At 38.2% G+C, this 23,976-nt stretch overlaps 1 protein-coding gene across 7 annotated transcripts in view; it reads right to left on the reverse strand.

The window, feature by feature from the left end:
• Window positions 1-23,976, reverse strand: part of KIF6 (kinesin family member 6) — a 148,652-nt gene that overhangs the window by 5,351 nt on the left and 119,325 nt on the right. For 2 of the 7 annotated variants that reach the window (XM_065058147.1, XM_065058145.1), the window contains exons 16-20: window positions 23,554-23,604; window positions 5,266-5,350; window positions 4,125-4,260; window positions 2,375-2,463; window positions 567-656 (exon numbers count right to left, since the gene is read on the reverse strand). In XM_065058147.1, the coding sequence (XP_064914219.1) occupies window positions 567-656; window positions 2,375-2,463; window positions 4,125-4,260; window positions 5,266-5,350; window positions 23,554-23,604 (451 nt within the window). Of the gene's footprint in view, window positions 1-566; window positions 657-2,374; window positions 2,464-4,124; window positions 4,261-5,265; window positions 5,351-23,553; window positions 23,605-23,976 lie in introns of those variants that run through there. The other 5 variants (XM_065058146.1, XR_010471543.1, XR_010471542.1 and 2 more) reach the window with 5 other exon arrangements.

Here is a 23,976-nt window from a genome sequence, read left to right on the forward strand (position 1 = left end):
CTTTTGAGAAAATGTGAGATATAACCTTTGCCAAGTCTGACATACCTAGGCTGCTGGTGTTATTTTATTTTACTAGAATAAATTGTAGGAGGAAGACTCAAAATATTTTAAGGACAAAACCATGAGAATGAAAAAACTCTGTGTAGTCACTATATTCTGCAATACTTACATGCTCTGATTTCTCTGCCTTTCAATTTTTTTTTATTTGCTCTTTTAGACTCACTTTCTGTTGCTGAGAAGACACAGTCATGCGGATTCATAAGCTCATGGGCAAAAAAGCTTCAGGTCAAACAAGAAACCACCTGCCGATAATGCAGCTACATGGTGTAAAGCTACGGGCAGCTTTGGTGTTGTTTTGGAAGTTGGAAGAAAATCTGCAATTTCAGGTTTTTGTTTTTGTTGTTGTTTTTTTTTTTTTGTGTGTGTGTTTTTTTTTTTTTGTGGGGTTTTGTTTTTTTGTTTTGTTTTTCAAGAAGATTGTTAAAGAGACTGATAAAGGATTATCTAGGCATTATATTACTTATGGTTTGCTTTTTTCCTCTGAATAGCCCAGGTACCCTTCTTACCTTGTTTTAGAAATTGGGTTACTAGAAATGATTGAATTGTTTTTCCCAGCTGGATCTTCACTGGGGCTGACTCTTGTGGTCTCTGAAAAGCTGGAATGAGAACAGAAATGATGGAAAGAATTTAGCCCTTCTGGAGGGAATATTAATACATGCTAAGTAACTATAAAGAAGCTGTTTTTCAAGACTTTTTATCTAAATAAAGCACTTGTCATTTACCGGAAGAGGACTTTCAGTTGAATCCATGTGATGATCAGGTTTATGTAGAGAATGTAGCTATGAAAGAATGACAAGTAAGCTCATAATGATGACACTTTTGGTATTTGCCTTGTAAGCAGCGTTTGTAAAGCACTTTGATGTATGTATCTGGTGTACAGTTTGTAATGGTATATTTAGTTCCCAAACTTAGCCAAGTAAGGCCTTAGCTAATTTTCCACTCTTTCTTTTGTCAGGCAAAATTATTACTGAAATCAGTGGGAGACTGGATGAGAACTCAGTGAGGACTTTGGGATGTGGCTTGTTGATGGTAGCCAAATATATTGCAAGCAGCTGTTGTGCATTCCTGTCCCTGCAGACAATGTTATCGGAGAACATCTCCACCAGGAAAGCAGAGCTCTGCCATGGGATGTCTGGGGACTCTTTCCTTTCCCCAGTGGTTGTGTATGCTTCCAGACCCAGTGCCAATCTTGGAGAAAGTGGAAACACTGAACTACTCGGTTTTAGGCTTTTTCCAGTAGATGGCAGGATTGGCAAGTTCTTGCTTTTCAAACTCTGCAGTAGTTTATTCATTGTTGGCTGATGAATTGATATTTCTGGCAGAGAACTTGAAAAAGGGAAGAAATTTATGACTAAAATTTTACTGTATTACACTGTGCCAGGTTCAGTTTTGCAGAAGATATTGTGCCCAAGAGTATACGTAATTTTCAAATGAATAGCTCCAGGTTTACTGAATGTTTCTCTTTAACTCCTTGAGTCCCATACCATCTGTACCTGCCTAAATGGATGAAAATAACCTCAAGACTCAGCGTAATTCAACTACATCAATATAATATTTAATATTAACAATATTCCAGACTTTATTACACTTACGTATTACAAGAGCTAGAAAGGATGTGTGATGTTATTACCTACTATGCAATTTAACAACATTCAGGAACTTCACATCATAGTTCTGCTTTAGGATTTCCTGAATATTTTTTCATTGATTTGGCAGTTCTTAAAAACTATGTGATTTAGGGGCTTAACTTCAATTTTCTAGAAGGACTGTGTCTGTGCCCTGAGATACCTAGGCATCCAAGTCATATAACCAGAAATGACTGATGATGATTATATTTTTCTGCTGCGGAGGATGCACCAGGGTTTTACACTATCAAATGCAATGTCATTGTGAAATAATATGCTGCATAAATGTAGCACCAGAACAACTCAACTGCAAATCTATCTAGGCTATGGATTAAATGATTTTTTTTTTTTTTTATTTGTGTGTGTGTGTGGGTGCACGGGATATATAATCTCCTCATATAACAAAATTGATGACAGGCTTGTTTTCCTCATCAATGTCATAGGGTCCCTAGTGACAGTTTTCCAGACTCTTAAGATCAACAAGTCAAAAGAACTGAGTTACAATAAAATACCTTCAATATGACTGCAAAATAATGGAATGATAACAATTTGTTTTCTAAACAGTTATTTGTCTTGTAACTGGGAGCATGGTGTTTGAGTGCGATATTTGCAAAAGCATTCTGGTGAACTGTACTTCTACTAAAACTGCATTTTCTTATAAGTAAGGAAGAAAAAAATGACAAATTTACCTGTTAATTGATAGGTGTTGTGAGGGTTTTCTAAGCTGAGGATAAACAGTCACAGTATTTGATGAGCTAACCATCTCTGGCTTTTCCTGCTGGGTTTAGATTGAAAAACAAAATTATGTAGGATAAGATTTTTTTAGAGTGCTTAATATTGGCCTACAGGTCTCAGCAATAATAAGGTAGGCAATGACTCATTCAGAAAACACGGAGTCAGAATCACACAGTATTTTCTTCACTTGGACAAACACTTCTGAATGAAGAGAAAATGTTTAGGATTGGTTCAAGTATTTTTAAGCTCAAGTTACAAGTTTTTAATATGTGACACCGTGTGTTTGCTGAGTTTCTTAGGGAGCTCAGATGTACGGATAGGTCAAGATCCAATAAATCAATCCTAATTATTTTTTTTTGGTTTTCTAATCTTGTACTGATGAATCATGAGAAGCTGAATACGGGACCTCTCCTGTTAAGGGGTAGAGAAAAATATGCTCCAGCAGATTCAACAATATTATTTGAAATGCTTTGAAAAGCCTAAATATTTAGACAGGAGGGTGACTAAGACATCCTCTTTGCCACTAATACGGTTAGAGATTTTAACCTGAGAAGGATTTTGCAATGATGACTTGAAGTTAAGCTAGTTAGGTGACACTTTATGGATCAACAACTTCCTCATGTTAAGTTTCATATTTATTTTAGGCTGTTTCCTTAAAAATACAGTTTAAATTTATACTCATAAGAATGAAACAAAATACTGGCTAAACACTTCTTTGTTTATAACAGTTTATCCCCAAGGAGTAAATCTTCTCTTCCAGTTAATAATAAATGATATGGGATGGACTGCACTCAGCACTCTTTCTCATTAGGCTGATGTGCATTTAATGGCAGTGCTTTGCAGTGTGTTGCCATGTGACTACTTGAAAGACATTTAAAAAAGTGTCTGAAGGGGAGCATAAGAAAGTAATGTTGTTGTTCAGTTGATGCTCCTCCAGACCCTCTTGTACTGTCTCCTGTTTGTGTGAAATGGTGTAGCTTACTGACTGATTGCGTTATGAACTTCTAATATATTTTTTAAAATGACATCTCTTTAGTTGTTGTTGTGTTTTTGTTGTTGTTGTTGTTTTTGTTTGTTTGTTTTTGTTTTTTTTTTTTTTACACAAGTTATTAAATTAGAGCACTCTGTTTCTGCTGGGTTCTTAAACAGGCTATGATGGCAGTGGTGGACCTCAGCTAGAGTGAGGGGAGGCACTCTGTTAGGAGATGCTGACCCTCTGGGAGCATAGGAAAGCAGAAAGGTTACCAGAGTCTTTGCAAAAAAAGGAAGCTGAAAACTAATTATAGTTTCTGGGATTTGTCCGTATTACAGTTATGACTGCCATCTTCCAATAAACATGTCAAACCTGATGAAAACGTAGTTTTGCCAGCAGTAAAAAAGCTTATTTTTTTCCCACCTCCTCTATTTGTTTTATGTTCCTTCAGACTTTTTGGGTCCACTCTTGGTTTTCAGTCAAGTTGTTTAGGGAAATGTCAAAACACAAAATAGAGCAGAAAGCAAGGGTTTTTCTTTGTTTGTGTTAGCTTCCTATGAGCATAATTCACATTAGCTTTGTCTGATTTACGTTGACATAAGCATGGGTGAATCAGGTCAAAATCCCATTCTCCATACTCCTTTCTATCTAGTCAATTAACTACTTCTTTAAGAAATGATTGAAGATGGTAATTTACATGAGAATGGAAGAAATATGAAGTGTTTTCATACCTGTAGCTTTTGTGCCTCTTCAGACCACCAGACTTCAAAGTCTTTTTGCAGCTTCATCTTGGCTTTTTCCATAAGAAGCTGCAGGTGCTCAATCTCTACCTTCAGCCCTTTCAAGCGATTGAACATGGTTTTATAACTAATATAAGAAGAAGAAATTGCATTACAGATATTCCAACACATATCTGAACCAAAGCTTTATCCTACCTAGAACACTCACAGATTTAAACTACAAAAGCATACATAATAATTATGTATGCAGGAGACACAAACAGAGGTGAGGTAGGAAGGGACATGTCACATTTTAGAAGAACTTCACTGGACAGTAAGTACGATAAATTTATCCCACAAAGCTTTTATTTCACTAAAGAAATTACTGACATTCAAGTGTGATCAATATTGATTAACAATTAAAATACACATTCAAATACGACAATTATTTCTTTTGATTTCTCAGCATGTTACCATTAATAAACAACTAGTCATCAAAGCTTGGATTCAGACAGGAGCTGGGTGCTGATTCCCCTTTTAGATGGAAGCTTCATTTATGAGGCTTCTTGGCTAACATATAGTTGGAGCTTTACCATTTGTATGAAATAGCGAGAAGTTTCCTCACAGATTGCACATGCCATAAATGCTAGCAAAATTCTTAGAAGTGATACCCTTGCATCTATTTTCTTTTATCTTCCTGGCTACAGCAACATTAGAGCAAACAGAAGGATTGGTTAACCAGTGCAAATTCTACTTATTATTTGCACTTAGTCAATCCTATATAGCCTAAAGTTTTTCTTTAGGTCAGGGAAAGCAGGACATTTCTGAATCAACCAAAAAGGTTCACAATATATTTGGATTCAAACAAGTTTCTAACACTAATCCTCAGGGAGGATATTAATCTATTTTTTTAAATTATTTTTAGCCATTAGCCCAAACATAAATATTCCTCACTCACGTACTGTGGCATCTTACAGACAATCCAATAGCATATAAACAAATTTAAAAACTATTAGTGAACCATAAAGCTGACATTTTACAAATGTCAGAGAAAACCGTGAGGGTAGCTGCGTGTGCAGAATTGCAATTGGAATATACTATCAGTGTAATTTATCTTCTGAAGTTTAGCAGAATTTTAAGGCAGAAGGAATACCTTTTTTTTTCCTCTTCAATTTGTGTTCGAAGTTGCTCTTCTACTGGATCAAGTGTATTTAGCTCTTCAGAAGGACTGGAAATAGCTGTAGGAGAAATTACTAGATGTAAACAATGACCATATGATGTCAAAAGAAGCACCTTTTAATTACAATAAAACCTGTTTTTTAAAAGGAAGGTAATGATATGTGGCTGTCGTGGTTTAACCCGAGCTAGCAATACAACCAAGATAGCTGCTCACTCGCCCCTTCCTCACCTCCCCTCAACAACCCAACAGGGGAGAGAATCAAAAGGGAAAGGAGAAAATTGGATTGAGATAAACAATGTTTAATAAAATAACAAAATACTAATATACTACTAGTAACCATATACATAAAATAGAAATAAAGGTACTCAAGGCAATTCCTCATGAACACACTGAGCAGCCAATCCCAGGAAATGGCACCTGTTCCCAAAGCCAATCCCAGAGAGAGAAAAGAGAGGAAAAAGGCAGAAAGGGTCAGAGGCCTCTGCAAAATGGTAAAAAGCTGACATAAACATCCTGCACAGAACTCTGGGTCTGCCAAAAAAGAGCGAAGAGAAAAAGAACAACTCACACAAGAGAAAGAGCTCAAGAGAGAGAGCAAGAGAGAAGAGTGGAAGAAAAAAAGGGGGCAACAAAGCAGAAGGCCCCACTCTTAAATCTGGAGCATGATGGTAATGGGATGGAATACTCTCATGATCAGTCTGAATGTCAGTCAAGCTCTGCCCCATTCGTGCTCCCCTTCCTTGATGCCTCACACCTGTGGGCAGAGGGCTCAGAGTGTCCTTGGCTCTCAGACGGGAGCAATTAAAAACATTGACTCTGCTGCGGTGTTATATTCTTGTTCTCAAACTAAGTCCAAATAATGAGCGTTCTAGCTATGAAAAAGAAAGGTTTCTAACTGCACGAAGAAAATGAATGGATTTTCAGTCAAACCAGCACAGTGGCTCATTAACAGTTTATCTCTTCTGGAAATGTTTCTTCAAATTCCTTATTTAGGCCTTACTTAGTATAAGAGACACCTGATAACTTTAGTGATTAGCTGCTTTTATTTTATTTTTTTTTTCATTAAAGATTGCAATATTTATTTTAGATATGAATAAAAGTGGGTTTGCCAGTCCATTTAAAACGTTTAGCATAAACCCTGCCATAAAACCTGCATTTAACCTGACAGTTTTGGCTATAAAGACAAGACCAGAACAGCAAAGTCTTTGTGAAAAAAAGATCCAACAGTAGCTGTGCTGGTACCTAGAAACAGAGTAAAAGAAAGAAAAGTAAAAGCCAAATCTTGAAGGAGAAATTAATTTTGGTAAGCAATAAATTCAGACAATTAGTATAAATAGGGAAAAATGTCCTAAAACTGTGACAAATTTTTCAAGATAAAGGAGAACTGAGGAAATACCTTAACAGTAGACTAAGTTGACCTAAGAAAACAACTTAGGATTTCCCTGTCATGTAACAGAAACAGTTAGCATTCAATATACAAAATGCTTATTCTGAGAGACAGCAAACCAGTCTTTCCATCATGGCTTATATGTTAAGCAGAGACAGGAATGTAAAGTTACCTACAGGTATGACAAGAGTTTCTATTTCTAGAATGAGTGAGAATAGTTTAAGGCTCCCAAGAAAACATGTTTAACCTTTTAAACTGAAGAAAAATTAAAGAAACAAAAGATTTGCTGTACAATACATGCAAGTTCCCATCCCAACTGCTACTTCTGCCAAGAAAATAAATTCTGCATCAACTTGTCATGAGGCCTGAGGAGTGCACCCTCTCTTCAAGGAGAAGGATTCTGTCTGGAACAAAGGGGCAGTAATGACTCCTCTCCACCTGTCAGCAAGCCAGCTGAAACCATTAATCTTTTGTTTTAGCACCCTGTAGCTTTACATAGATGAAGCTGAAAAGCATTTTATTTCATTTAGAGTACTCAGGTCAAGCATGTTAATACAGACAGCCAAGGTGGACAAACCCCATGCATAATTCTCATTTCATACATTGTTGGATGTGCAGGTTACAAAAGAAGGATAGGGTGAAGGTATTTGTGGTGGAAAGGGTACCCTCAAAACTTAAAAAATAAGCTGCTTGGAATGTTAAAGTTAACACACAAGCCAGGAGGTGCAAACGTCATAGCAGAGGAGATCCTATTGCAGTGGCTTTGTACAACAAGTTGTAACCAAACACAACAGATAATAAGAAGGCCATAACAATTACACCAGAACCTTTAAGGAAAGCAGTAGATCTTCCAATGATTACAGGGGTCCAGGGTTTTCTGATTTGTCATATTTCATCCTCAGGAGAAGGCATAATGCGGGAAAGTGCAGAACTACACAGGGACCTCAAAGGGAGACACTCACTACAGAGCTCCTGAAGGTCCACACTTCTCCTGCCCCTCATGAATATGCAGCATCCAGGCTTGAGAGAAATGTGCTCTTGTGGAACAAACTGAAATGATTTAGGGAGTTACTGCCTCCCAAGCGAGCCATGCTCACAGACCATGTGAGCATCCTTATCAGATTTCCACAAAAAGCCAGCCAGGCTTAGCTTTAGTTGTCTTTAGTAGTGGTTAAAAGGGACTCTCCTGAGTGCACTGAAGTACATTTGGCCCATTTGTACAATCTGTTATGATGTCTGAGTTCAGAAGGCAGCAGGTCCAGCCCCTTATAACGAAGTGGAAGACAGTAACGTCTTAAAATGTTAATGCTGTTTCTGAAGTGAGAACTTCCCTACCTGAAAACACATCACCAAATTCTGCCAGTCATTACAGAGTAATGCAAGGCCATAATATTGCAACTTCCCTTCCCTGATTTATTTGGACATTTAGTACTTGGAAAAATATTTTTACACTAGCTCTCAAAGGGCAGCCATACTTAATTAAAACTTGATTGCTTGATCATATAAAAAGACCAAGAAAAATGTTTTTCTGCTGCTGATTACACTCTGTAGAAGGGATTATTTGGTTGGAAGTTACCCTCAGAAATAATCATAAAGCCTTTTATATGAGACGATCACCCCTATGGCACAAAGGCCCAAGCATCCTCCACGCTGAATACAGCTCCACCCAGTATCTCTAGCAAAATACTGGTGATAACCACAATAAACAGAGTTGTGGACAAGGTGGTGAGCAGCACGAAGTTTTGTATATATACAGTACAGAAAGAGATGAGTACACTGAAAGCTCATGTGGCCCCAGCAGCAAAAATAGCATCAGATCTTTCATCAAATAAATGGCTTAAACTTAAGACATCCATCAATGTGTTCCAGTCACAAAAGCAGAAGAGATCTGATCACAGGGACAGGTCAAGTCCAGTGGTAAGTCAAGTCCAGAACATGCCTAGGTGGACACTGCTTTTTAAGTTCTCTGACGGCTTCTCCCATGCTCTTGCAGTCTCCATTTCAGCTTTTTGTCATGCCTGTTCATTGCAACAACATGCTTGTGAACCAAATAGCATTCTGGTCTACAGACTAGACCTTTTTGAATCTGCCTACTGTCATATATACAGATGAACATTTCAAGCAAAAGAGAACTACGGTCTAGTGGAGGGTATTTCTTTTTCCTTTTGTTTTCTGCTGCTCCTGCCTTCTCCTGATTCCTGCTACTTCTTTTCTGCCCTCTTCCCTTTACCTTTCCTAAATCCCTGCAACGGTCTTTTACTGTCCCTGCATTTTTGCTGTTGCCACCTCACACCCCTCTCCTCCCAACAGCCCAGGCAATTTCAGCTGCAGCTGAAGCTGGGCAGCCAAGCCTTGTTGTATCTCTTGTCTAATGTTAGCATTCCTCAATAGGTAGGGTCAGTTATTTTAAAATACATGAGCTGAACAACTGAGTGAATAGACAACAAAATGTGGGAAGTATAATATTTACTCACAAGTTTAAGATACTCAAGAAGAAATACTTTCTTTTTGCTACAGGTTTTTACGCCTCTAAAGAGTTTCCTTTTATTGTACATATCTGCCTGCTCATGCAGAAACAGAAACTGTTTATTGAAACGTCAAATAATTTTATCTATGTATTAACCACATATATAGGAAGTACGTGTAATAAAGAAAAACTGAAAATTCATGAGATCAACTTTTGCTCATATACTTTAAAAAAATTGAAATACATTAACAAATGCAGAGGTACTACTACTGAAATATGAATTAGCAGATATCACTTCTGCAACTGCACAGAACACAATGTTCTGGCTGCTTTGTTCACTCACGGTTGACTTTTAATTAATTGTTTGACAGTTTTTCATATGAAACTTGATTGTACAGTCTAGCTCTATGCTTTTAGTGCACCAGCTCAGATGAGCCATTCAGCTAATGTGCAGTTTCAGGTGCACTTTTAATGACCCCGTGACTTCACCTGAGAAACAAATGCAGTTGATGCTATTTGATCCTGGATAAGGCAGACCCAGGTTTCAGGAGTGCATGGAAGGTATGATGTGTATGTTTAGGAAAACATTGCCTACGTGTATGCTAAGAGTTACTGTTGGCATGACTCCATCCAGTTCTATACAACAGAGTTATTTTAGCAGAAGTCAGCAATGTACTCGTAAGGAGTATGAGTTCCTTTATATTAGCGTAAATGCACATACAGCTGAGTGGCCAAACTTATGAATCCTACATTGTGAAGTCTTTTGTTCAGACTACTGAGTTGCATGATATAAAGAAGAGATTTTGACAGTGCTGCATTGGGTATTGAAATAGCTAGCAACTTTTACGTTTATACTTAGGTGAACTGTTTTCATTTTATCTTCAGATACGACCCATTTGGTGAAGTGAGGCACAGCATTTAATTGATAGGAGCTGTCTGCTTAGAAAGGAGGGTGAGAGCTCTGTATGAGTTGACACTCAGTTTGTATCATAAAGGTTTGTGGCTGGTTTGTTTGTTGGTTGGTTTGTTTCCTAAACAAGACTGTAAGAGGCATTTTAAGATATAATTATTTTATTCTAATGAAAGGGCCATTTTTGTACCAAGGAAGTAGTGGATTTCACAGCACATTCCACATCAACAAATCACACAGTACCAGAAAAAAAATGTTAGCACCTGCTGATGGGATCATTATTTCAAAGCATTAAGGCAAGCAATGAAAAACACTATTTCTAGCATGACATACCAAGTGTTATCACCACAGTTTATTGCAAGCTGGCAGCAACTAGAAATACTCCGGTAGATTCTTGTCTACAGTCAGAACATTTTGCAAGAAACTCTCTGTGACCCTGAACTTTATGCTCTCTAGGGCACTCATATATTTCTTGACCTGAGTGTATCCTAAAAGTCAAACTCCTAAGGATTTATTGTCTTGTGCCTTAAATAACATTGTGCCCTGCCCTCCAGCTGTACTTTTGCAGTCAAAGATTTTCATTTTTTCACTGGAAAGTCTTGTGTTTATCTGCTTAAATTTATAGTCACTTGAAGTAACCTAATTTAGAATTGACTTCAGTATCCACTTAATATTTTTACTGCTTTATTTATCAGCTTTGCAGCTTTTGGCAAACTTGGGCTTTAGTGCATTCAAACTGGAGCATATGCTGTCATCTGAGTTTTTTAATAAAGAACTGGCCATTGTTATTCAGACTTGGCTCACAAGTAATTCTCCCTTTCTTCTTTCTTATTCCTTCCCTGGGCCATGTCAACCTATGTTTGTCACTGAACACCACCTGTGTAACTTATACAAAAGCAAAGACAGATATATGCAATGAAACTCTGGAGAAGATGGAAGTACCCTAATGTCTGGAAAAGTTTATATTGTGGGTTTTAGAGCAATTTACTCCTAACCCTAATGTAATACTTTTTTAAAAAATATCACCCAGTTGGTCATGAGCATGTATTGAAACAAACTGTCCTATTTCCAGCACTTTACAAGTTTGAGGAATTAAGGGCATGTGTATCTTGTTGATTTTTTTTTTAAATTTTAATTGCTGAATTTAGTAGAAGTGTCCACCAGTATGCTGCTTTTCTTTGTATCATTGTATTGTTTATTGTTCTACTGGCTTACTGTTGGCTCAGACTAATTCACTTCCAATGAACACCTGGGAATTGAAACTATTTTTCCAGTCTCTGTGAGCTGTTTTAGCTAAATACAGACTCATGCTTCAATTCCCTCAATTTTCTTCTTTGAAACTAGCCATCTACATACTTGCTCCTCAAAATATACGGCATATGAAACAGAAGGTGTTGCCTTCATGTCAGCTGCACTCAAGTCATGTAAGTTTCTGAAACTATTGTGGCTAAAAGTATTCTGTTGGTTTCTAAATATACAAGCACAATATAGTGAAAAAAAAAGAAAGAGAAGACCCAAAAGACAGCTTCAAGTTTAATATGTCCCATACAGGCCACTTGATCTAATGGAATGGTAATGTAGCTGGGTCGTAGTCAGGAAACCCCTACTAGCTCAGATTGTTGCCTACACTTAGTAAATACCTTTAACCATTTGATTACATGAGATTATTATTTCATCATATATCTTGTTCATAATATTAGATAAAACCATAGTTGATATTTAAATGATCTTTCTCTCCCTCCCAATAAGGTGTGTGGTTTGTCGCCCATAAGTTTTGAGGCTCCATTAGCATTTGTTTCTACAGCATCCAGGAGCTTTAATGGAAAAAAAAATCTCTTGGCTGTGTTTTGTTGGGCTCTTCTCAAAAGAAAAGGATGCTAAATACTTCTGAAGTTGGTTGCTCATCATAATGCTTAGACATTAGCAATACATTGCCACCAATGTGCAGACTGCAGTTGCAATAAGACAGCACAATAACTTGTAAAGGAATGCCTGGTCAAGATAAGACCTCGAATGAGAATATTACAGCACAACATTACTGAGAATAAGAAATACCTAAGGGTGCTAAAGGTGCAGACCCATTGTCACAGAGTACAGAAGAGGTACTGAAGCTTACTTCATCCATATTTCTTATGGGATTCTCAAATAAGCAGATATACAGTTCTCAGTTCTCAGAAGTGGCAGCCTTACTGCACATAAGCAATATAGATATGCATGCACATTAAATCCTGTGCTTGCAGATCACATTTAGGCATGCAATACACACAGCAACTGTTGGATCAATTCGATAGGTCTAAAAATAATGGGTATTTTCCCTGCATTCTGTGTGGAAATTTGGCTGTAGTTGTCAGTACAAACACTTGTGACAAAAGCATTTATTTTAGACTGTACACTGAATTTGCAGCAAGGTAATTTGAAAGAATATTAAGGAAAAATAATGTGTGTTTTATACTGTTTCTGTTTCAGCTGTGTATAGGTACAGGTGGGTCATGCAACTGATTTGTCACTTCAAGTTAGACAACAAAAGAGGTTTTGACCTTGATTCAAGAGGTGAATACTAACCAAATGTATACAGTAGTATCAGCCTGAACAATTTTGATCTTTCTGATACAAGGTATTAGTAAAAGACTTTTCATCTGCAAGAGAGAAGCAGAGAAGATGGAAAAAAGAGAGGAAAAATACACCATTGTTGGTGACATCAATATATTATGAGCATGGATGGGCTTGCACCATAGAGTGTTTAGTCTAACTGTTGCCCCAAATAAAACAAAAGGTGTTGGGCCTGGAACACCTCTATCACAGATCTGATTTTTTGTTTTCTGTGCAAATAGCAGATAATATGTGTTAAAGACCCCACCTCAGTTTAGTGTACAATAAAGACCAAAGTACTACAGAAGTTTTGTTTCCATTTGCCCACCTGGCTACTCCATCAGCCCTGTAAAAGAGTTTCCTGAAAACCTTTCTAAATGTTGGTATGATGTATGAGTTTTCCAGAAAATTTCTGAAGTCACAACCATAGGATTTCATGTCAGCAGGAACATTATTATTATATAGCGGGGAAATTTGTGCAGCCAAAGCTCAATTACAGTTCAAGCTGGCCAGTACTGTGAGGCACAATAAAAAGTGCTTTTAAAAATATGTTAATGGCAAAAGGCAAATCAGAAATAACACTGGCCTGTTACTTGAGGAGCACGGTCATCTCATAAACAGGGACATAGACAAAGCAGAGACATTAAATGCTTTCTTCACCTGTGTCTTCACACCAAAGACGGTCTTTAGGACCCCCAGAGCTCTGGGCTAGAGAATGATGGCTGCGAGAACAATAAACTCTTAATCAATCCAGAACTTGTGTGGGATTTGCTGTTCCAACTAGATCCCTATAAGTCGATGTGGCCTCATTGGATTCATCCAAGGGTACTTAAAGAGATGGCTGATGTCATAGTGAGACCTCTCTCTGTAATTTTTCAATGCTCCTGGGAATCTGGAAAGGTCCCAGCTGACCAGAAGTTGGCAAACATTGTCCCAATCTTAAAGTAGGACAACAAGGATGACCCCAGCAACTACAGGCCTGTCAGCTTCACTTCTGTGGCTGGCAAACTTGAGAAGATTATTCTGGGAGTTTTTGAAAAACACATAAATAACAATGAAGTCATTGGTCCCAGCCAGCAGGGGTTCATGAGGGGAAAGTCTTGCTTGACCAACTTTTCTTTCTATGAAAAGATTACCTACCTAATTGACCAAGGGAAGCCAGTGGATGTGATCTCTTTGGATTTCAGTAAAGCGTTTGATATTGTCTCTCACAGTATCCTCCTGGACAAGATGTCCGGCACACAGCTGAATAAACACACAATGCAGTGGTGAGCAATTGGCTGATGGGCCAGGCTCAAAGGGTTCTCATAAATGGGGTTGGGTTGGGCTGGCGACCAGGCACTAGTGGGGTTCCGCAGGGATCCATTTTAGGGCCAGCACTCTTCAATGTCTTTATGAATTACTTGGATGCAGGGTTTGAGGGAGTACTAAGTAAGTTTGCTGATGACACAAAACTAGGAGGAGCTGTTGACACTCTCGAGGGCAGAGAGGCCCTGCAAAAGGGTCTGGACAAATTGGAGAACTGGGCAATCACAAACCACATGAAGTTCAACGTGAGCAAGTGCCAGATTTTGCACCTCGGATATGGCAGCCCTGGCTGTACATACAGCCTGGGGGATGAGATGCTGGAAAGCAGCTCCACAGAGAAGGATCTGGGGGTTCTGGTTGATGGTAAGTTGAACATGAACCAACAGTGTGCCCTGGCAGCCAAGAGGGTCAACTGTGTCCTGGGGTGCATCAAGCACAGCATTGCCAGCCAGGTGAGGGAGGTGATTGTCCCACTCTGCTCTGCATTGGTGTGGCCTTACCTGGAGCACTGCATGGAGTTCTGGGCGCCACAGGATACAAAGCCATTAAGCTACTAGAGGGTATCAAGAAGAGGGCCATGAAGTTGGTGGAGGGTGCAGAGAGGAAGCCATCTGAGGAGCAGCTGAAGTCACAGGGTTTGTTCAGCCTGGAGGAGACTGAGGGGAGATCTCATAGCAGCTACAGCTTCCTCACAAGGGGAGGAGGAGGGGCCAGTGCTGATCTCCTCTCTGGTGACCAGTGATAGGACCTGAGGGAATGGCAGGAAGATGTGCCAGGGAGGTCTGGACATGAGGAAAAGGTTCTTCCCCCAGAGGGTGGTGGAGCACTGGAACAGGGTCCCCAGGGAGGTGGTCACAGCCTCAAGCCTGGCAGTATTCAAGAAGCAATTGGACAACACCCTCAGACACATGGTGTGAATTCTGGGCTTGTCCTATCAGGGACAGGATTTGGACTCAATGATCTTTGTGGGTCCCTTCCAACTCAGGACATTTTGTGATTCTATGGTCATTCTTTAGGAAAATTCATTTTGATGTTGTTCAGTTTTCTGGCACATGTGCAACATTAGAGCCACATACAGCTTGGGCAGTCATGGAGACCAGATTATGTTCTTGGGACCCTTTGTCCCTGCTGGTCATACTCACATCCCACATCCCACATCACACTTTTGCTGGTTCTCCCATGCACACCCCACTGGCTGCAGCTGCAGAACAGCTTGCTGGCTGTGCTGGGCTACCAGCTCAAGGCGGTGTAAAAAGTGCACAGGTATTTAGGCATTTCTCATAACTCAGACAGCTCTTTCCTATGGCCTATGTGAGAAAGAACATTGAGCTCCATGTTCTAGTAGCTGCCGGCTGAATTATACTCCTCTGAGCAGAGACAAAACTGACATATCTAGAAACAATTACAACTTATCCACAGATTCTTATCTGGAGAAGTATATTCAGCCTTTGCAAGTTTGTGGGATATTATTATTAACTACTTGTTCCAAGCCATTATTTTCTTTGATCTTAAATATGGAAGCAGCACCTTGAACTGCATGTTACTCTTAGTTATCCTACAAGATTTTTAGAGCCAACAGAGCTACTCTGAGATATACTGAAGATAAAGCAAACAAGCTTAGGCATAGAATTAGTAGACTGTGTGCATTAAAACCAAATTAAATTTTTGCTCATTCCACCTCAAGTCCTGTCTTAGAATTACAGAATCACTCTGGTTGGAAGGGACCCTAGAAGGCTGTATGGTCCAACCTACTGCTCAAAGCTGGGTGAAAACTGAAGCAGACTAGGTTGTCTGGACATGCTATGAAAAACCTCCAAGGACAGAGATTCTGCAAACTTTTTTTCTGAAGATTTCTTTCAAGGTATAACTATTCTCATAGGATCTTTTTTCCTAGTATCTTAATTCTAGTAGACCTAATTAGAGAATTGAGACCTTAATCTCCAGATCCTATCTTGCTTAACTACTAGTCAACGGAAGGAGTCTCTAAATAATAACACAATTCACACTGAACTTTTCAGTATTTCAGAAGAAATACTTATTGAAAGAAAGCTGACAGAAACTGGAAGCTGTTCCAACAACAGTGAAGTGCTGCAGTCAGTGTCAATAAAACTGAGAACTGGATAGCTGTGCTACAAGTTTATGACTCCTCATAAAAATATCACTTGATCCAAAGATATCTTTACTCTTTTTTTTGAGATCTGATAAGCTGAAGCTGAGTGAGTCACAAGGAAAGCTGAACAGGAACACATGGGTAATCTCAGAATTTTCTGACGCTTCAGAACACTTTTGCAAAAATTGCCAGTAAAGATGCAGTTCTTGAAGACACAATGAAAGAGAAAACTTATGGCTGCTTGTATAGTTTAGCATTGTAACTAGTAAAACCTGCTAAAAAGAGTAACAAAAAAAACCACAGCAAGAAATACAACTACAAAACACCCTAGAAATTCCAAAGGGAAATTTATGGAAGGAAAGGTCTGTGTGGGCTTGAGGTCTGAAGTGACAGGTTTAAGAAGTGTCTTCTTATTAGAATATAGTCCTACATTTTAAACTTAATTCCTGCATAATACTGTGAAAACCCAATGCATATTACTTAAGAAGAAACCTCTAGTATTGCTGCAAGGGAATTGCTTGTCTAGCCTCTGCTTTGAATCCATGGTTCTTTTTCCTGATTGTGGTCATCTTTACAGAAGAACTTGGTACATACAAAAATACAGAAGCTCTTCGTGAGCTTGGAATTTTAGCCATATATTGTGCTGACCTGAAGCACAAACTAACATGTGAAACCAAGGGAGTAAGTTTGTTATGGTGTGTAACTTCACAGTTACCACAGGATAAAAGTCGATGCTTTTTTCCTCCAAGACAAATTTGGAATAACTACAGTGACTTAACTACAGTGCAGTAAGAAACTGCTATAAAGAAGCTCTAGTCTACTTATAATATTCTATATAACTAATATATGTTTTCAAAATTCATTGTCCATTAGTATTTCAATCATTTGCTTAAAAACTGATTTGGTAAATATTTCTAAAAGCACTTTATATGTTACAATAATTGCAAAAAGCAAATTCAAAAGAATGTTTATCATTGCTAGAGTAAAAGTCTTATTTTAAGAAAGGCAAAGATGCACTGGTTTCTGAATTTTCGGCCAGTTTTGCTGTTGATATCTTTGCACTAACAATAGTGAAAAATCCCCATCCTTTTTAACAAACACAATCTTACCAGATTTCTGTCAGTCTCAGAATTCTAAAAATAAACCTTAATGCAAAGAATTGTTTTGTTTGTTTGTTTGGTTTTTTAAATGGAAAGAATGAAGACATGAAATCCATCACTAAAAAGCCTTGATACCACTAGAGGTCACTCTAGGAATGAAGTCAGTGCCCTGCATGCTCCAGAGCAGCGAACTTTTACAAAAACGCCGCTGTTGCCTGAGGTTTCAAGCACAAATATGTAGAGAAGCATAACACACAGAAATATTGTGCACATCAAAATTGCAAAATGACCACACCGCTATATTTTTTTTTCTTACAAAAAGTGCCTATTTTACAGACTGGAAACATATGAACCCACCTACAAAGATTTAGAGGAGGAATCTTTGGATTCCTAGCAGCACATAAGATGTGTCTCTTTACTTCTTGTAAAAGAAAAAACAAAACCAACCAACCACCACCAAGCAACCAACCGAACTAAACCACTTAAAATTCTGGACTTCAAACAGATTATTTCTCCAAAGTGCTTTATTTAGTCCATACAGAACATATCATTTTTCAGCACCAGGAATGATGTTCTTAAACCGGGACATCTATTATTCTCCATGGAGTGTGTTGGATTTCTGTGGGAAAACAGAGACTGCCACTTTCCTCAGCTCCTCTCATTTCCTGATTGAAAACACTTGTGTCTCATCATTTCATGGCATTAGTGCAGATCAAGACTTTCCTGCTTCATATGAACAGCTAAATGGTATCTCAGTTAAAACATGGAAAGCAGTGAAAGAAACTGAGCTCATTTTATTTAATTATGGATTTATTTAAATAAGATATTAACTCTGATGCAAACCAGCAGTTTGGAAGTGCTACATGCTTTCCATTCACACAGATCACAGCAGGTGAGTTCAAGACAGTTACTAAATATTAGTCTAATTAATGTTATATACATCTGTAGGATGATGCTATTGTTGCAGAGAGAACTGTTGTACCCTTCCTAAACATACCTTCTATCCTCATCAGATAAAAAACATAGTGACCCAGCCTTTCCAGTGGCATGAGCTTTATTAGAAGTGTTCAAGGTCAGGCTGTACAGGGCTTCAGTAACCTGATCTAGTGAAAGATGTCCCTGCCCATGGCAGAGAGGTTGGACTAAATGATTCTTAAATTGTCTTCTGACCCAAACAATTCTGCAGTTACGTGATATCTCACTCTGGACAAGTGGCAGCAGCAGTTCCAAGTTCTGCCTCTCCAGATATGCAGAAATGTGTCAGACAACATATTGGCATCCCAGCAGGTACAGGATATATGGTAGTGGCAGCTTCTCAGAGCATCAAAAACTAGTGCATGGGAGGAATAGTTTCTTTGAAATTCTTTCCTAACACTGTCTGGATTATTTCTGCAGCAGAACTCTGATGCATTATACAGCACTGTGTGTCCCTGATTTATCCTGGTATTGATCTCACTGTTCTTTCACTTCTAATCAAGGAAAGGTGAGAAAGCAGAATGAAATACACTGTGAAGGAATACACAGCAGAGCAGGAACAAGAGCATAAACTTATACTAATGTCTTTAGAACAGGTATGTAATTTGAAGATGTAAAAAAATATGATGTGGACAAGGCTATAAAAGGAACAAAGATAAGGAGAAAGCTCCCTATTTTTGCTTCAAACAAATGTGTGTTACAAATCCAAACATAAAAGCAACAAACACCCAAATCCTTGCTTGGAGTCATTTGCTCTGCTAAATCAAATGCTGGTATGCATTTTCAGGGATTCAAATGTATCTGTCATATCTGTCTCTCACCTAGTCATTTTATTTTTCATGTGGAATGGGCTTTTTCAAAGGAAGTTTGCCCCCCTAAAAAAGAAGAATTTGAGAACAACTCTTTCAATAACAGCTGTAACATAGAATCATAGAACAGTTTGAGTTGGGAGGAAGCTAAAGATAATTTAGTTCCAACATCTCCGCCATGGGCAGGGACACCTTCCACTAGACCAGGTTGCTCAAAGTCCCATCCAGCCTGGCCTTGAACACTTCCAGGGATGAGGCATCCACAGCTTCTCTGGGGAACCTCTTCCAGTGCCTCATCACCCTCATGGTGAATAATTTCTTCCTTATAACTAATGTAAATCTACCCTCTTTCACTTTTAAGCCATTACTTCTTATCCTATTAAATGTTGTCTCTAAAAGCCAAGTTACAAAACCCAGGAAAACAAGGGTTTTTTTTAACAAAATGTTGATAAAGCTGTGCCTTAATGTTGACATACTTACAAAGACCCATATTTGCCATCTTTACCCATGTTAGATTTTGATTATTTTTTTTCTTTTCAAATAGCTCTACAGAGACAATGGAGTTGGACAAAAAGAGAGAGATTAATTTGGTCCCAACAAACCTCCCTAGAAGCTGAAAGGTTTTGCCATCTCTTGATGTTTTCAGAAGAATTCCAAAAGAACTAATAGGTTGCTACTAGCCCAGATTTCAAAACTCACATAAAGAGACAAGGAAGGCTCATTGAGAACAAGATGAATAAGAAAAAGATTTGAAATGGAAATCTGCAAGGCTGCATTTCAACTAAAGTGACAGAGTAACTGCAATTATCAATAACAAGGGGCATGTTGTGCTGAAGATGCTGTATCACTGGCTGCAGACTCTATCACACATGTTGATTTGGAAAATGCATTGCATACTGCACATAAACGAATGAACTTTTTGTGTATGAAGCTTCATCAGGATCTGTTTGAATCCGACTGAACAGTCTGGGGGACTTGTAGATTTATTAAATGCTCCTGCTGATACGGACAGATCAGTCACGAATACGTTCAACAGTCCTCCCTAACTTCCAGAGCTGACCCGACAGGGGCCTTTACTTCAGATGTAGTGGAACACACAAAACTGTGCTAGTCTCGGTTTAGTTGCTTCTGTTAGAGGAAGTTATTGTACAAAATATGCCTTTGCTACCATGATTGTGTCCCTATAGAGGTGTCTTGCCATTACAACATGTCACAGATTTTCCTGTGTCATCAAGCAGATTCAGTTTAGGATTCAGTCTTCCCCCAGAGTTGGAGAATATTGCTACACTAGCACGGCCATCTGTTTGTAATCAAGTTCTATCAATGCAAAACTGGAATAAGATAATGAAGAATCAGGTCTTGTACTTTACCAAAATGCTAGTTTAAAGCATCTTCAGATAATTCTTCACTGAAATAATACAAAATATGTCTTTTCCTTCTACAACATTGCAAACCTCAGGGAAAGCTTTTGTTTTCACTCTTCCACCTTTTCCACCTAGAAGCATGCTGGTGACCTAGTGTTTTTGCTCTGTCAGTACTTCGATAGCATGCACATTATTTCATTTTAAATAATGCCCCAAAATGCAGTTAGGCATGCAAAAGGAATCTTAAATACTGCCTAAAATGCAGTAAACCATGTTGCTCTGGAAGATCTTAAAAGAAGTTATTCGCATAATAAGGTATTCTTACAATTAATAAAGATGAAAGTCACACTGAGAGTGAACCTTTGTGATTTTACACAAATTATTCATTGTTTCTGGTTGTGTAATGAAAAACAGGAAGCATTCCCTTGCCTCCAATGAAACCTCCCATCTATTTGTGTCCGTTGTTAATTCCCAGCCTATGGTGTTTTAAAAGAGATAGCTTAGAACAATGGGCTAAGTAGTGGAGTTTTCCTTCAATAAGAAATTCACATCTTAAGCATAGCTAGGAGGGAAACAGATCTACACTGTTCAGAGCACAACTAGAATAGCTTCTTAGAGAGTTTTAACCATAAAATACTTTAAGTTCAGAAAAAAAAGGCAGATGGAAGATGTTAACTTGGTTTATAATTGAAACAGTGACGTGTTTTATTTCATGCTGGGATTTCAACAGAGTCTTAATTAGACTTCTTACCATGCAGTTTTCATTTAAAAACATCTCGATGACATTCTGGTCATGAAAAAGATCCTGGGAGACACCTGTTACTTCTTGGAAGAACATTAATCCAAAAAGGCAGGCAGGCAAGCAATAGTCCCCAATCCATAGAATAAATATGAAGTCAAAATATCCAGATATTTAAAAGAATAACGGGGAAAAAAGAATAAAGGGAAAAAAAGTCTGGAAAATACTTAGTGCGGTCCAGACTTAGTGATGATAAGCAGATAGCAATGCTCAAAACAAAAGCCAAAAACACATGGGTAGCCTGCTATGTTGTGGAATACTAATAGGATATTTACAATGTGAATGTATAGCTGGTAAAACCACTACTATGTCATTTCCTAAGGACAGGAAAAAACTATGCTTACTTGTTTTATGAAAAGCAGCTTAGTTATTGAAAACAGCACTTGCAACACAATTATCTATATAATAAGAAATCAGTCTACAAGACCAGATGTTATCATGCAGATTGAAACATACAGTCAGAATACATCACTTCATTTTTTGAAACACTGAACAACGAGTTCTCATAAATGGCATTGCTCTGATTCATCTTGATGTAAATTCTTAAAGTGGTATAAAATTAATAAATAGTATTAAAAGCTGGTGTGGATTAGAGAAAGAGTTCCATGTTATACTGAAGATATCACCTTTAGATTGTACTTCAGAGAATAGAGTAGAATAGAACAGAATAATGAAGGGAAGGGAAGGGAAGGGAAGGGAAGGGAAGGGAAGGGAAGGGAAGGGAAGGGAAGGGAAGGGAAGGGAAGGGAAGGGAAGGGAAGGGAAGGGAAGGGAAGGGAAGGGAAGGGAAGGGAAGGGAAGGGAAGGGAAGGGAAGGGAAGGGAAGGGAATAGGAGAATAGAATAGAATAGAATAGAATAGAATAGAATAGAATAGAATAGAATAGAATAGAATAGAACAGAACAGAATAGAATAGAACAGAACAGAACAGAACAGAACAGAACAGAACAGAATAGAATAGAATAGAATAGAATAGAATAGAATAGAATAGAATAGAATAGAATAGAATAGAATAGAATAGAATAGAATAGAACAGTTTGCAATGGCCTGACAACTTCAGGGCTGACCAAAAGTTAAGGCACATTACTGAGCATATTACTGAGCACATTACTGTTCAGATGCTTCTTACATACTGTCATGTGTGGGACACTGAGCACCTCTCTAGGAAGCCTGCTCCAGTGTTTGACCACCTTCTTGGTAAAGAAATATTTCCTAATATCAAGTCTGAACCTCTTCGGATGCTACTTTGAACCATTCCCACATGTCCTGTCACTGGTTACCAGGGAGCTCAGCACCTCCTTCACTTCCCATTCTCGTACTGATAAAAATAAACCAAGTTTGACTCCTGTGCTTTATTGACACGGGAAACACTAATTTTCAGTGCTGATCTTCAAATAAAAATAAAAGAAGATAAAGGTATAAAATAATAATATCACCAACAGAGCTTGATCGGCATAGCTAAATTTGAAAGCAAAAGGGGAAACTATTTTGCTACTCTGCAGTAACTTATTTTCCTGACTTCTGGGAGAAAAGAAAGCCCCCAAATTTTCTGTCTCTTATTAAGAGACAAATATTGTTCACTGTGTTATGTATACATAGAAATAAAACCATCAACTGCAATCTGGTCTGGGTTAGCTCCTTTTTTATGTGAAAAAGGTCCATGAAGCTACATTTTGGGATTCTTTTATGGATCTAAGTGAGGGGGGCTTAAACTGTTATTGTCCCAGCAGTTCTCTGTCACATTTTAGCAGAAATTTACTGTCCCCAAAGTGGAATTCTCATATGAACACTCTTAGCCTGTTTCAGTAGAGTCAGTGAAGTCAGCTAAAAGCATCTTAAACCAAATTTGGATGACTTTACACTTATGCGAACAACTCACACGGACACTTTTAGCTTCACAGCTGTGTCAACAGAAACGACAAGAAATAACTTCTCAACTTCTATAACTAGATGCAAAAGAAATGACCTGTATATGCCTTCAGTTCCTCTTGGAATGAGGAAAATTGAAAGGGTTGTTAGACAGATTGTGGCAGCATGGCTAGAAGCTCAGTCTCAAGACAGATCAATGACTGTTAATGGGAATTCAAATCAGAGTCATCAGAAAAAAAAACAACCAACCAACCAAACCAAACCAAACCTAAAGATGAGGAGAGCTTAAATGTCTCTGTTCTTGTTTGGTCACTCTGAAAAGAAAGCTAATACCAAACCCTCAAGCCATTAAGATTTTTGCATTATTTTTCTCATCGCACATAAAATCAGATGCTGTTTGAACCAAATCTCTGGCAAAGTTCACAGGGTCCATGTCGTTTATGGTATGGACTAATGCAGACACATTGTGTCAAAAAACTGGAAAATACAACCTGTCCCACAAACAGATTCAGCCCTGGAAGAGAACTTGTTGCCCCTGTTGTATCCTATTGTATCTGAAATGTCTTAATCTTACCAAGAACTGCCCTCTGAATGTGCCTCTGGGTTATTTCTCCTTTCAGATGATCTGTAAAAGACACAAAATGCAAACAGTTAGGATTCAAAATGTCAAAAATCAATTATCCAAATCAAAAATCAATTTATTACTGATTCCCTACCATTTGAAATGCCTGTACTGCTGGCCAATTTAAGGGGATGTTTTTGTGACAAGTGGTTTTCTGAGCTTTCTCCTTCCCACTACTGTAAGTAAACAAGTAGACACAATTTGTCTTTACATATCCTCAGATTTATCCTTGTCCATTAAGAAAGACTGAAAATGAAGCTATTTACTGTCAAGCACTTTCACAGGATAATGATCTCCTGCTGCTAGATACAAAAGAAGTCCAAGAGAGGCCAGAAGACGTACAGAATTCCAAGTATTTGTTCAAACAGACTTATA

Source organism: Columba livia, chromosome 3, assembly GCF_036013475.1.
Source record: "Columba livia isolate bColLiv1 breed racing homer chromosome 3, bColLiv1.pat.W.v2, whole genome shotgun sequence".
Classification (NCBI taxonomy): Eukaryota; Metazoa; Chordata; class Aves; order Columbiformes; family Columbidae; genus Columba; species Columba livia.